Raw genomic sequence first — 14,501 nt, forward strand, 5'->3', positions numbered from 1 at the left:
GCTTTTCTTGCCAGGACGAGGACTAGCGAAAATTTGCCAAAAAGCTTTTAAAGTTGCCAGCATCGTCATATCCCACTCCTTCTCCGCCCCCTCCCCATGGAGTATGTCAAACCCCGCCCCCGCCCCTTTCGCTTGGATGGGTGCACAAACAAAAACTGCAATAGCGGATGCACATAGCGTCAATCCCTGGCAGCCAGAAAGTAAACATTTGATCGGGGCCCTCCCTGCACCAGGCACCGAACACACTTCCTTTTTATCCGTTTTCAACACTGAGAGAAATTCATAACTCAATCTGCTTTATACTGTTTGTTCTTTGTAGACTTATGATATTACCAATAGAAACGTTTAGGTTGATTTCTTGATATACAATATTTTTGTAATTCATGGTATTTTTATATTAAATGAATATATTCATGTGTAGAGTGGGCCATTAAGGCCGATTTCTCAATGTCATGTTAAAGTTCTAGTTTGTTAACTATCGCAGAATAATAAATGAGGTTAAATTGTTCGGACAGACAGGTGAGTGTTAATTTACGAATGACAATTATTTTCCAAACCTGAAAAAGAAATACTTTTTGTTGTCAGATTCGTTTTATTGACCAACAAATTTAACCAGAACTTAACCTCTACTTAAAAGTTTGATTCCCATAAACCCTAACTTTAAATTGAGAAATTAAATTCATCCGAAACACAAATTTAACTAAAAGACAATAGTTATTGTGACTTTAAGAAATAAGGCCTTAGGGGAAAAATCAGAAACCATAATATAGATCATTAATATAGAAACTCAAGTGATTTAAACATTTTCTTTTATGTACTCAAAAGTCGATCCCTAGCAGCGAACAGCGAACATTTCTGGGCATTCACCGAGCAGTACCCACATCCACATCGCAGCACAAAAGGTGCAGGAGATAAGATTAACGCAACAGTTTTGGCAGTCCAAAAATTCCAGTGGGTGGCGCCGGGGCTTTGGTTTGTCCGTGGCACCCGGATTGTGGAATCCTTCGAGGCGACAGCCCACCGCAACTCGAATCCGCACATAGACACACGCTGCGTTGGTGGTCACAGAACCAGACGCCCACAAAAATCGCCAAATTGAAACATAACAAAAGCCGGAAAAGGCGTTCGTGTCCCTTCTGCCGCCCGGGAAAATCCTCTGAAAACTCTTGATGCCCGGGAAAAAAAAATGCGTGTGGGCGGGAAATCGATTTATGAGTTGCCAAAAAATTATCCCGCCAGCCCACGGCACGGTTTTTGTATTTTGTTTCGGTCCCATTCCCGAAAATCTTTTGAACCGCGCCAACTTTGCTCTTAAATTCGGTTCGTCGGTCGTTTGTGGTCATGTCGCCAACAGCTTCGGGGGAAATTTAATTCAAATAGAAGAAAGGCAAGTCTGCTGTGAAAAAGGCGAAAATTGATGGAATACTTTTAGGAACTCGCCAAAGAAGTGAGCGAGAAAAAGTGTTGCATTCTTTTGGGATTCGCTTTCGAAAAGCCAATGACCAAAGAATGTGTGGGGGGAAGATTTCCCAAAAGACACTGCAGACCAATAAGCAAACTGCTCTAATTGCCAAGTTCTTTGACTTTATTATTTTTTTATGTTTGCTTTTTATAATAAAAGTTGAGAGTAAACTTTAAGTGTTGAATAAACTACTCTTAAACACCTTTCTGGGCTATGACATATGTACTCAAAAGATTTGTTGTGTTGTTTTAAACGAATTTATAGTTGTATGCTTCAAAGAACCAAATTTAAGATTTGAAGATATATATTTATATTAAAATTTTGATCTGCTTCATTTAGAAATTTTAATTTTGTCGTATCTGTAGTTTTTTATAAATCTTGCTTTAGCGAAACTATAATATCTATAACCGGAATCTTGATAAATTCTATAATTGGTTAAAAGTTTACATTCTTAAAGGAAGGGAGACTTCTGGTTAAACAGGCGTTTCTTGACAGTGACAAGCAAAGGAGCGCCCACCTTAAGTCCCAGAAGGAGCTTAATTAATTGAGCGAAATTAGGCGGAAGACGGAGAAGCCCTTCACAAAGAGTTTGTTAGTCGCCCAGGCCATCCCCACCCACCAACTATCATCAGCATCAGAAGTAGCATCAGTACGGGCATTAGCATTACCATCACCAAGTTAATTACGCTCCCAAACATACACTTAGCTACCCAGATACAACTACAGAGTGTGCACTGAGACAAAGCCACGAAACTAAATTCAAGAATAAAATGTTGGAGTCATATTTTAAATCAATTGATTTTCTCGAACATATAAATAGTAGTAATGGTAATTTCCAATTAATTATGCAATCTGTCACAGAACGCGTATGGGCGTTATCGCACTTTTTCGAATGAAATAAGGCCCATGTGACTTGTTTCTCTGGGCGTATCGCATGTACCCGGTAATAAAATCTTAATTTTCTTTTTCTTGGACTTCTTCTTCTTTTGTTAAGGACTTTAATTGATTGATTGAAGAGTTTTCCATTATTTATTTTTGACTTTTTCATAGATTTTTCTCTCAGTGCATTAGATGGGGACAGCTATTAGCACTAACCTTCTTCGGCGGCCTTCTCCTTCTCCTTGCGACGCTGCAGCACGACCTTCTTGAAGACAACCGCCGCGGCCTCCACTGCATTCTGCAGCTCCTGTTCGCCCAAAGTGCTGGTGTGGGTGGCCTCCTAATGGGAAAATAAAAAAGTTTTACCCTTTAAGCCTACTTGTCTCCGGGCCTTTTATGTTCAACTCACCGCCGAGATGTTTGGGTCGCCCTGTTGCTGTTGCTGTTGCTGCTCCTTGTTGGCCGAGGACTCGAGGGATTTGCCGTTGACCGGCTGCTCCGCTCCAGATCCTTGGCCCTGGGAATCCCCCTGGGGATTCGGCGGATTCTGATTCTCCTCTTGGCCGGCGGCTGATGCTACTGAGGCGACAGGAATTTCTGTTTTTTTCAGGCGCATGGCTAAATCAGAGTTTCTATGCATAAGCTGTTGATGGAAGGAGTAAATGTGCTGGGGCGTGCTACCTGTGGGGGCGGTTAACGGGAAGGGGTGCAAAGCGTTCATCAATCGGGTGCCGGAACAAGCGCAGCTACTCAAGGTTCTACCAGGGACCGCAAGAATTCATTAATCAATTAATTATCTAATTGGCCGTAAATACAGAGTTACTTATGCGCAGGCAGACACTACTTTGGGCAGCTAAGGATGGGGCAACTATTTCTTTAAAGATATGTTTTTTAGGATTACTATTTTGCATTAAAATTTGACTGTCAGTTTACTAATGATTGAAGCCTGTTATCATTATTTTATTGTAAATGGTTTGATGTAGCATGATAACGATAAATAGCTTTTCTATAGTCATGATTATACAGCGATTTTTTAAAAGAGTATATTATTTATATCTTAGACTTCATTATATTTCACCTATTTAAACGTAATAATTTGTATAGTCATTTTCTATAGAAATATAAAAAATACAGAACTAAAAGCAATATATTTAGCAATGAAAATAAAATATAATAACTATATCAAGTCGAAGCTAGTTTTAAGTTATTTTTAGTTGTGGTAAAGTAAAGCAAGGGAGTTTCTTGATAATTTTTTGTTTTTGCTAGCAATACGTGTGCAATTAATATTTACTACATAATATATACTAACTACATTTGTTTTATTTTAATTTGTTTGTAATGTATAAATATTAAATATGTTTTTCTAGACAATGATCGTGTATGTTATGAATCAAAACTGGTGAAGATTGGTGAAGATAAATGATGGGTGCTTGATAACAAACTGGTAATAATTGCGGTCCCTGGGTTCTACGGATGCGTGGACGCAGAATGCAACCATAGCTACTATCAAAACTGAAGTATCTTCGGAACTTACCCTCCTCAGCCTCCCCAATTCCAGTGCGACTGTTGCGGCGTCTCGCCTGGGGAATCTTGGAGGTGCCCCTCGTTTTGTCCAGGATATCAGCCAAGGGTCGTGGGCTGGGTATCTTAGATATCTCCGTTTTCTTCGTGGGCTGTTTAAAAGTGTTATATTCATTAATAATATATATGCTTTATGGTATTACGATTTATTTTGCAAGTCCTAGGAGCCAACCCACCTGCGTGTCTTTTTCGGGATGCGAAAAGGATCGTCGTGTGACCGGTTTGGGAGTGGTCTTGGCACCCGAATCCTCTGAAACGGAGCGCATCTGCTCGGGCTTTCTTCTCTCGGCGGCGTGACTATCGGAGGCACCTCCACTACTGGAGGCACCTTCGTTGCCGGAACCCTTGCCACTGGCATCCGAGACCTGCGAGAGCTGGGCCAGTTCCTCCTGCTGCATCTGCAGCTCCCTGGACTGCCGCCGCCTGAGGCGATTGTGCATCAGGGGAGTGCGAGGCAGTGCGGCTCCTCCATAGAAGCCCTGTGGAGTGCCCATATCGGGATAGTAGGTGGGCACACCACCTGAACCGCCACTGGCACCCAGACCCACGCCGGCACCTCCTCCATAACCCGAATCGGCCAGGACATTCTCGGCACTATAGATGGGTCTCTGGGAAGAGTTCTGGTAGCTACCATCATCCGATCCATTGTTGTAGATAATGCGCGGCTCACTGCTGAATCCGGCATTGTAATTTCGCTCGTACTGCACTTCATCGGACTCCAAGAAGCTAGTGGCACTATCACCAAAGTAATCCACGTACTCCGGACGATTGTCCAGCTCCTCGGTGACATCGGGAAACTGATGAAACTGCTGCTTGGCCTCCCCGAAAGTCCGCTCCTCTTTGAGGCAATCCTGTCGCACCAGGCGACTGGGTGATCGACCACCTGGTCGCTGCACAGTTGTGGGAATCTCCGGCAGCAATCTTCTGTTCTCCGGATGTGCCTTGGTATTCGAGTATTCCTCGTTGCTGTGGCTTCGCACCTTTATCATCTTGGCATGCGGATCCCGGGAGTGATGGATGTTCACACTCTGGCTGCTCGAGTACTGCTCACCACCACTGGGACCTCCGGTGCTGGCCACACTGCCTCCACTGCCCAGATCAGTGCCTCCCACGGCGGGCACATGGGGCTGGGAGAGAAATTGCCGGGGATTCGGTACGCTGGGGAAGAGGAAATTCTGCTTGGCCCTGGGCGAGATGGGCATGAATTTGGCCGGCGGCGTAGAGTGCACTGTGAGGGTGTTTCCACTGCTAAAAGCCTCCGGATTGGGCAGCGTCTGCTGACGCATAAACTCCGGAGAACGTCGAAACTGCGGGGAAGTCTGTCGCTTTGGCGGCGATGTGGGCAGTAGCTTCACATGCTGCTCGGGATTAGGGAGCGTGGCCTGCCGCGTCATTCTGGGCTTGGGCATGGGTCCCACATCCTGGTCATCGCTGGCCATACTGGAGGCCTGTGATTCGTAGTTCAGAGGTGGAGGTGCTGCCGCCGCTGATGAAGGTGCTCCCGTGCTGGGCAGCAGCTTGGTGCGGTGATAGGTGCTCGGCGGCTCCGGGAACGAGGTCTGCCGCATAAAGGGCGGATAGCGCTGCTGCTCCCCCGGCGATCTTTCCGGGGAGCGACTGTACAGGCGGTTCGGGGAGGTGGACATGTAGATGGCCGGAGTGGGCTGAGCTGGCAGCGTGGATTGGCGGCGCACCTGCAGCCGATGGTGCGTGGGCGTGACCTCCAGTTGGGGCTGCTGCTGCTGTTGCTGCTGCTGTGCGTAGTTGTCACAGTCACCTACTGTAACACCCACGCCCATTCCCATGCCCGGCATGGTGTTCATGTGGATGACGTCGTCGCTGTTGTAGGCGCTCGGATAGAGCGGACTCTTCTGCAGCTGATGCGGCGATGTGGGCGCCGTTAGGTTGACGGAGTTGTAGTTGGCCAGGTTGCCACCACTGCCACTGAGAGCCGGGTCGTTGTTCAGGCTGCTGGGGAGCGTCGACTGACGCAGGACCCTGCGGCCCAGCTGCCACTTGCTGCTGGTGGTGGGCGTGGCAGTGCCACTGCCGTAGCCGATGCCGTGCGTGGGCCGGGGCTGCGGGGGCAGGTGGTGCTGCGGGTGGTGCTGGTGCAGGGTGGGGTAGCTGCCCGCCGACTGGGCCTCAATCAGATGCTGCTGCTGCGGATACAGGTTGTCCGCCACCGGCTGCTGCGAGTTCGGGTTGTTCGGATCGTCCTCGGGATCTGTCGGGGCGAAGGTTTTTTTTAGTATTCCGTAGAAAAGAAGAATATATACATAATCTAATTTTGGAACCCAATTTTTATATTTACATTAAACACATCTATCTTTTGCTGGGAAGATATTTTCCTATTCGTGTCTGTTAATATTAAAAATGGTTGACTTTTTGATTTCCATTCATTGAGGTTCTGAATAAATTTAAGTACGGAAATATTAAATTTAAGAATTCTTAACATGATTACAATTGAGAAATTCTTTTCTTCGACGACAAGTACACTTATATCATCTTTAATTTTTTTTTCTCTATAAAAAAATTTTCATATTCAATTAAAAATATTTCGCTGATTCTTAGATTTGAGTGGATACCTTCATATAGTTATATATATTTAACATGATTTTTTTAATTTAATCTGAAGATATTAATTTTCTATTTCTCTTTTTCCAATGTAGTTATATAGTTAAAGTTCCTGGAGTGTGCATTCTAAAAATGTAATTATCTAATTTTTCTTAATTGTATTTCAGTCAATCATTAACTTTTAAACCTTTTCTAATACAGATTAATTTGTTAATTTACTATTGTCCATAATTTTTCACATTTCAGTAAATCGAAAACAGTAAATTGTAATGAAAGTAAAATTCAAAGTTCTATCTATATCTGTACTCACTCGATATGGTCCAAGAACGCCGGATGCTCTTTCTCAAGACGTCGCTGGTGGTCAGATGGTCGACGGCACTGCAGGATCCCAGGGTATAGGCGTCCTTCAACCACTCGCCGCTGGCCGACTGTAACTCCCTGCAAGAGCAACAACATTGCCACTTTAGAAACCAGAAGATCTCGCCGAACATTTCCCCAACGAAAGTTGGAGTCGTCAAACAGTCAACAAGTAAATCGGCGTCTCAGCGGAATCAACGTCTGTCTGTGTTAGCGACAATTGGCAGACTGACTGGCTGACTTATTCAAAAATACAAAAATACACCGAATGCCGGATTTACTGTGGCACAGCAGCAACCTGAGACACCAACACTCTGCGACTTTGAGCCGAGGTGTGAGCCATCGGAAGAGTTGAAGCCACCGGCACAGGCACACTGCCTTGGGTTCGCACAAACAAACACAAATATATTTTCGGGGAAAACTTTGCCAGCAAAACCACAACGGAAAAGTTTTTTTTGGCTCAAACACGAGAGAAATAATTACATATTAAATGAATAAGTCAAACATCAACCGGAAGTTGGTCCTGGTTATCTTCGACTTGAAACCCACATTTGTGTTTTAAATAAAATTAAAAGTTTCGATATAAATATATTGGCTTTGCCATTCCCAGAAAGTTGTAGAAATTTAATAACTGCAGAAGGAGAAACTTAAAATGTATATTTTCAAATGTATATGCAACTTCATCAAAGGCATTCGTTAGAACGGTTTAGCTGCCTTCATAAAATTAGAATTAAAATTAAAATTCATCTTAACCTAAGCAGCGCTTTAAGAACTTTTAGTTGTCCTTTATCTTAACCTTAGCAATACTTTAAGAGCTCTTAAGTGGATTTTAATACAAAAACATAATAACTAAGCAAATATAACTATAGAATTAAAGACTACAATAAATAATAAATTGAATGAAAATATAAATGTGAAATGCATTATTACAGAGAAACCAACTCTTTGCTACTTATTAAATTCGTTTAAATGGCTAAAATGTCATTTCCATCGTTAGTAACGTCACATTTTAGTTCAATCCTTTTAAAATTAGTAGGAATTCTCGTAAATAGGTTCACCAAGCCCAGAGCTTTTGTTAAGAAAAGCAATTTGTGACCATGTGCGGATTTAATACATGAAACTAATTAATTATTAATTACGATACAATGATTGATACGGGTTGAATAGAAATGTAATGTCTGCCCAGAGATTCGTGGAATCATTGTATTTCTTCGGTCAGACACTGTGCCTTTTCTTCTGTGACTGACTTTTGTGAGGGCGCAGTCGAGCAATTGAATAAATTCCAGCTGAGAGGCAGACGCATATGCAGACGCCTTCCATCTACAAATCGAGTGTATAGAGGGGCTGGGCCCAGAGCCATCGTAATCGTCATCGCAGCCATAATTATAATCAGCCAACTGCTGCAACAGACGCGGCCAAATTGGGAGTGCGTCATGCGTGTTGACAGGCGAGAAATCGCTGGCACCTGTAGGCGACCTGCTGGATTCTTGGTTCCAAAGATCTACATGTATCTACATAAGTATCTATTTGCTCTGCAGCTGCCGTTGAGTTGGCCAAGATTTAATTACTCAAATTTCTGTGTCTGGCCTTGCGAACTCAATACGGGCTTTTCTCTGTTGGGAAGTTGTATATATTTTTTGGGCCCCTGGCTCGCCCATTAACACTGAACCTTTCGGGTGTGTGGGTCGCCAGTCTCATCAGAGGCAATTGTTGTGTTGCCAAATGTTGGCTAAAACCGAGTGAGCTGATGCTGTGGTGACACAGGGCGTATGTGCAATGTGTGGGGTGGCTCATGTTTATGCTGGCAAAATGGCCAAATGGCAAAATGGGGCCAGAACACATAGTGCAGCTCATTAAACGGCCCGAACACTTGTTGACAGTTTGCCGTTGGTTGAATGAACACGTTTGGCCATCCATCCCATTTTGCAATCCTTCGAGTTGCCTAATTGCCAAGTTATATTATACATCATGGAAATCCCTTTTTGGGCACACCAACTTTTCCTTAATTACAAAATTATGTGTGCTGGTCACACAAAAAGGGCTTTAGAACAGGGATTCATAAACTGGGGGACACACATGCAAATTGAATTTTTAAACGAACTTGCTGTTTGCAAACACGACTGTGCATTTAAGCCGCTTCGCATACGAAAATGGCCAATCAAAAGTGCAGAACAAACACAACTAGCTGGAAAACAAACCGTTTGAAATATTCAAAACTGCAAGGGCAACCGAAAAATGAACGAAAAATCTGCCGCATCAGTTATGCGGAGTCTCAGTTTGCAGTCTGTGACACCTGATGACCACGGGCACAGGTGGGCTAAAATGGAAAATAAACAAAGAAACCATTTCTATCACCTTTCAATGCGCATAAACCTATGGCTGGAATTATTTTGGGCATACGCAAGCAAGAGATTTTGTCTCTGCCCATGTGCAAATCCATACTTTGTTTTCCATCTGCTGATGCTTTGGAGGCTTTGGGTGACAATTTCGGCGACACAAAGCAAGCAAAAGGGCATGCAAAATTAGATTGCAATGTTCAAAATGGCAGCGTAAGCGATACAAAGTCTAACGCACCAAAAGATATGGCAAAACAATGTTCAGGGCACAAAATTAGAATGCAGGTTTTGGGATTGGGCTTAAAATACCCTAAACAAGGAAATATATTCTAGTAAACGGAAGGAAAATTATTGGTCTATATTGGAGTTATGATACAGTTAAACCAAGGTTTAAGGTATACATTATGGCTATTTATACAAAATTTTACTACTATATTACTATGAATGAACTATTTTTTCCAAGTTACTAATTGACTTTATATTTTTTCGAAATTTTTCAATATGTGGTCCACAAAAATCTCTTTAAAATCTCTTAAAAATGTGTGTATGCTAAGTAAAGTCGGAGGTTTTTCAAATTAAATATTTTGTAGCATACTTTTAGACACCTATTAAATCGTTTTACGGCTCAACCGATGTTTAATAGCTTTATGAAATTAAATATACATTTAAATATTTAGAGTATTCTTTTATGGTTAGGTTGCCTATCAAATTCTTAGAAATGAATATAGAAATGAATATAGAAAAAATTAGGCTAAAACCAATGTTTTGAGTAATGTATATTTTATGAGGTCCTTTAAAGGGTATTCCATCACCTCAAGAACAATCATGCTGAACGACGAGCAGAAGGACACAAAGTAGTGTTTTGTTGTTTAGCTTAGTTTTCGTGTGCGTGGGTTGAATGGTTTGGTCGCATTCACAGAGTTTTGCGAGTTTTTGGTTGGCATTGCAAGTTGGGCAGACATATAGACAGAGAGGTATATTTTTAGAGAGATAGAGAGAGACAGACAGAGGAAGTGACAGAGAGAGAAACAGAAACAGAGGACACACTTACATTTGCTTGTGGCACACCACGCACACCCAGTCCGTGGTGCGCGATGTGAACTCGCGACAGGCTTTGCACACGCGCAGCTTGCAGACGCGACAGGGGGCGCCCCGGTTGGTGATGCGCCCCAATTCGGTGGTGCAGCGGGCGCAGTGGCGACTCGGGTCGCTTGTGTGTGCGTTGTGGTTATTGTGTTGTTCGAGCTGTTGTTGTTGTTGATTGGGCTGCATGGTTGTCTGTGGTTGTTGTTGTGTGGCATCGAGTGGCTGCACTCCACCAACGACCTTGGCCGCACCCTTACGCCTCAAAGCATACAATTCGGCGCGCAAGAGCCTGTTGTTGTTGAAATTGTTGGAGTCATTGTTGATGTGTGGTGTTATGTTGTTGAAAGTTAATTGAAAATGTTGCAGATGTGGTTGTTATTACAGTGGTTTAGGAGGTGTTTTCGTTTCGTGATTGTTGAAATTGTTATAGGGTTGTTGTTGAAATGGTTGGAGTCATTGTTGTTGTGTGGTGTTATGTTGTTGAAAGTTTATTGAATATGTTGCAGTTGTGGTTGTAATAACAGTGAGGTGGATTTAGTTTCGTGATTGTTGAAATCGATATGGTGTTGTTGTTGAAATGGTTGGAGTCATTGTTGTTAAATTTGTTGGAGTTGTTGGAGTTATTGGAGTTATTGGAGTTGTGGTTGCAATTACAGTGATTGAGAAGGTTATCGGTTCGTGATTGTTGAAATTAATTATTGTTGAAATTTATTAAGGTTTGTTTTTGTAAGTGAAATAGAGTTTTTGTAGGCGTTGTGGTATTTATCAGAGTGGTTTACAGGTTCAGTAGTTGCGTGATACATTGTGGTTTTTGACATTTTTGTTGTAGTTGATTAAATTGCAGTGGTTTTTGTAGTGGGTCGGTTTGGGAGGTTTTGGATTTGGTTTCGGATTGGTAACATAATTACACGACAGACGCATAGACATTTTAGTTAGATTGGTGTTAAGGAACGAAAACACGTTACAAAAGTTAACATGACATTGGCGACAGTTGAACAGAGTTAGAGGGCGAGAGATAGAGAAAGCGGCAAGCATGTTTGTTGGGTATTTTGGTGTGAGTGTGTGTGAGTGCGTGATGTATGTGTTATTGAATGGAAAGAGACAAAGAATAAAAAGAGCACACAAAAAGTTGTCATTAGTTGATTTAGTAGCAATTTAATCGATTTTCGAATTGAATTTTGGTTAATTTAGGTTAGATTGATTGGTTAAGGCAACATTTTTCACGTGCGCAACACAGTTGTAAGTGAATTAAAGTGATAATCCATGAGGCAATAAATAAATCAAATTTGTTGCAGCAGGATGTGCCCCAAATTTAAAGCTCAAAGCAAATTAAAAATATGAATGCAGACTTGTTGGTTGTTCGACATATGGATTTTGAGTTTGTCTTGGCATGGGGAGAAAAGCGTTCGGAATTGTTAGATAAATGTATCCCCTTGTTGAAACTTTCAAACTGTATTCAAAAGTTTATTACTCAATTCAGATCTGCAAAATGAGCCCTAATGGTGATTTTACAACTGTTCAGTAAGAGTTCCATGGTCACATATTTGACCCCAGCGTCACTTATTTGATTAATTTCGAACTGGACAATGCTGCCTAATTAAATGTCCCTTTCGTCGTCACCAAATTATGCAAATGACGCACATGTTGGTGAAAGTTGGCAATCCAATTAAATCGGCAATCAAACGTAAGTCGATGCCCGGTTTGCAAATTAAGTTTGAGGTTCCTCCATAGGGGGGAAATCCGTTCCCTCGGGATTTTCGGGTTTTTGGAGGCCCCACGGCTTTTCCTTAAGCCGGTTGGTTAATATTAACGTGCAGCTGGCAGGCGAGAGCTATAAAACATGGCCAAGAGCTGGTGACACATAAAACAAACACATGGGTGCGTACAGCAGCGGTAAAAAGAATGACAATAAACACCCCATCACAAAATGCATATATCTTTAATGTCTTCTGTACAATAAAAGTTATATGTTAGTTAAATTAAATATAAAAACAAGCAAAGAACCGTTAAAAGCTTATAAATGCGATATTTCATTATATATTTCCTGTATATTTCATGTTTTTGAACTTTTCGAATAGCAATAAATTATACAACCCTATTATTTTGACCTCACTTGTAGGCAAGTGTGATGATGTGATGGGCCGTTAAAGGAGTCACGCAGAGCACATAAAAATCCAAACAGGACTTTGGTTTCTGGGTAAATTATGCTGCCAGCAGCCGTAGTAACAACAATTTTTAATTATAATTTTATCTGCAGTCAAGCATCGGCGTAGGAGTGCTTGCGCGCTTTATTAGCGCCACAAAGTCAGCCAACGACAAACGGCAGCCGCAGAGCCTAGTGAAGCGGCCATCAAAACGGCAGGAAGCGGAAACGAAACCCAAAACCTAGGGCAAGCCAAAACTGTTGCATACTCCCAGGAGCACAAACACAGCCAAAGGAGCACAAGAATGGCGAACTAACCGCGGACCGCAGCCCCGCAGCCGGGGACATGTTTTATTGCCCTGGTTAACGCATTGAGTATGCTCCCACCGACAAACAGCAAAGGCACGCTGGTTTTTGGACGCCCAACCCATTCCTGTGCACTCTAAAAAATCATTTGATGTTAAACACAATATTTTAGACCCTTTAAAGGCGTACAGCTACCAAAAACCGATGTTAAACTTGTGACAGATTGAACTCACACTTAAAATAACTGCTGTTAGCAAAGTGAATAGAACACTCGTACAATATCTAACTTTGTTCTTACTTTACGGTGGAAATATTAAGATTTCCTAGGATTTGTTTATATTTATCTATTTTCATAAGGACAATACTAACATTTTGAACCATTAATTGAAATTATGAAGGACTTTAATAACGAGTTGAAAAAGGTAAGACATTTCATTCTTTTTGAATATTTCTACCTATCTTACTTGATAGTACCTCCACAGGAGGGTCCTCTTAAATAAAATATGTTGTCGTATATTTTTTTACATTTGTAAATTGGAAAGTTAAGTCAAAAATAAAATTGTCCCACTTCAAAGGTAAAACGATTGGGAATTTTTTTCTAGTTTAATGAGGTATAAGACTCCATATTTCAAACAATATTTTTAAAAACACCATCTTATTGAGTAGAGACTAACCTTTTTACCTTTATTAATTTTAAATTGTTTTTCCCAAAGAAACTGATTTTTTTTGCCGTGTATCCGTGCTCATGTTTAATGTGCCATCTGTTGGCATGTCAGGATCGCATATACATCGGGTGTGCGCTGTGGATGTGAGTCGAGATGTGGCAATGGCAGTGTTCGCCGTCGCATGTTCAAGTGCCCAAGTGCTGGTGTAGTAATAGTTGTAGCTACACGACCAGCACGACAGCGTTATGAATTAATAATCATAATAAGCCATTAGGGCGGGAGCCACAGCAGGAGCAGCAGGTGCAGCAAAAGTGCTAACTCTAATGGCCATAAATTCACAGTGACCATGAAAGCGGCGCAAAGACCCTGGATTAGCAGCCTTTGTTGTGTGGCGGAACAGTTTTTGGTTAGAATATGATTAAAAACCCTAACACGGCCTAAACAAATAGCGTTACGCATGTTTCCGAATGTCCCGAACCGAACGGAATTCTTGGCTCTGCTGGCTTATGCAAATAAGCAACTAATTAAACTGATGTAAATCAGCTGCGTCCTTATTCCAGGATCCCAAGGGTGGGGTCGTCGTTTTGGGTCATTTTGCCCGGTTGGACGGGCGTGTGACCTTTTGGGTCGGTGTGGGATCGAACACCTGCACCAACGGCAAAACGGCACAAACACCGCAAAAGCGATGGCTTATTAGATATCAAAGGAGAGATAACATTTTCAGAGTCCTGCTTTGATGTTGCCATGGGGCAACAGACAACAGGCAAATAATTCGCTGCTCTCAGAGCTTACAGCTAATGCAATTGGTCTGTGTCTCGGTCTGACTTCAAATGCCAGGGATTTAATTTGGCAAACGAAGGTCTGATTTAATATTTGCACCAAACAAGGACGAAAATCGATGGCTTAAGAAGCTTAAGCTTAGTGGGATTCATTAGTATCTTCCAGCTAATTCTTTGCAAAATATAATCTTTCAATAAACTTTTTTTTTTAAATATCACAAGCAGCTTATTGAAACTAATGTGCTTAAAAAAATGTACTGTTTATAGGTGGAATTGTAAATTTAAATAGATTTTTCCTGGAAGTCATACTGCTTTCCTAAATTGGTGTGT

The 14,501-nt window shown here is 42.0% G+C and overlaps 1 protein-coding gene across 6 annotated transcripts in view; it reads right to left on the reverse strand.

The window, feature by feature from the left end:
• LOC119559976 (synaptotagmin-like protein 4) overlaps nt 1-14,501 on the reverse strand; it is a 61,856-nt gene that overhangs the window by 16,737 nt on the left and 30,618 nt on the right. For 2 of the 6 annotated variants that reach the window (XM_037873216.1, XM_037873219.1), the window contains exons 2-7: nt 10,244-10,567; nt 6,810-6,937; nt 4,099-6,149; nt 3,876-4,014; nt 2,751-2,917; nt 2,558-2,681 (exon numbers count right to left, since the gene is read on the reverse strand). In XM_037873216.1, the coding sequence (XP_037729144.1) occupies nt 2,558-2,681; nt 2,751-2,917; nt 3,876-4,014; nt 4,099-6,149; nt 6,810-6,937; nt 10,244-10,567 (2,933 nt within the window). Of the gene's footprint in view, nt 1-2,557; nt 2,682-2,750; nt 3,023-3,875; nt 4,015-4,098; nt 6,150-6,809; nt 6,938-10,243; nt 10,568-14,501 lie in introns of all 6 variants that reach the window. The other 4 variants (XM_037873214.1, XM_037873218.1, XM_037873215.1 and 1 more) reach the window with 3 other exon arrangements.

This window comes from Drosophila subpulchrella, unplaced genomic scaffold (assembly GCF_014743375.2).
Source record: "Drosophila subpulchrella strain 33 F10 #4 breed RU33 unplaced genomic scaffold, RU_Dsub_v1.1 Primary Assembly Seq354, whole genome shotgun sequence".
Classification (NCBI taxonomy): domain Eukaryota; kingdom Metazoa; phylum Arthropoda; class Insecta; order Diptera; family Drosophilidae; genus Drosophila; species Drosophila subpulchrella.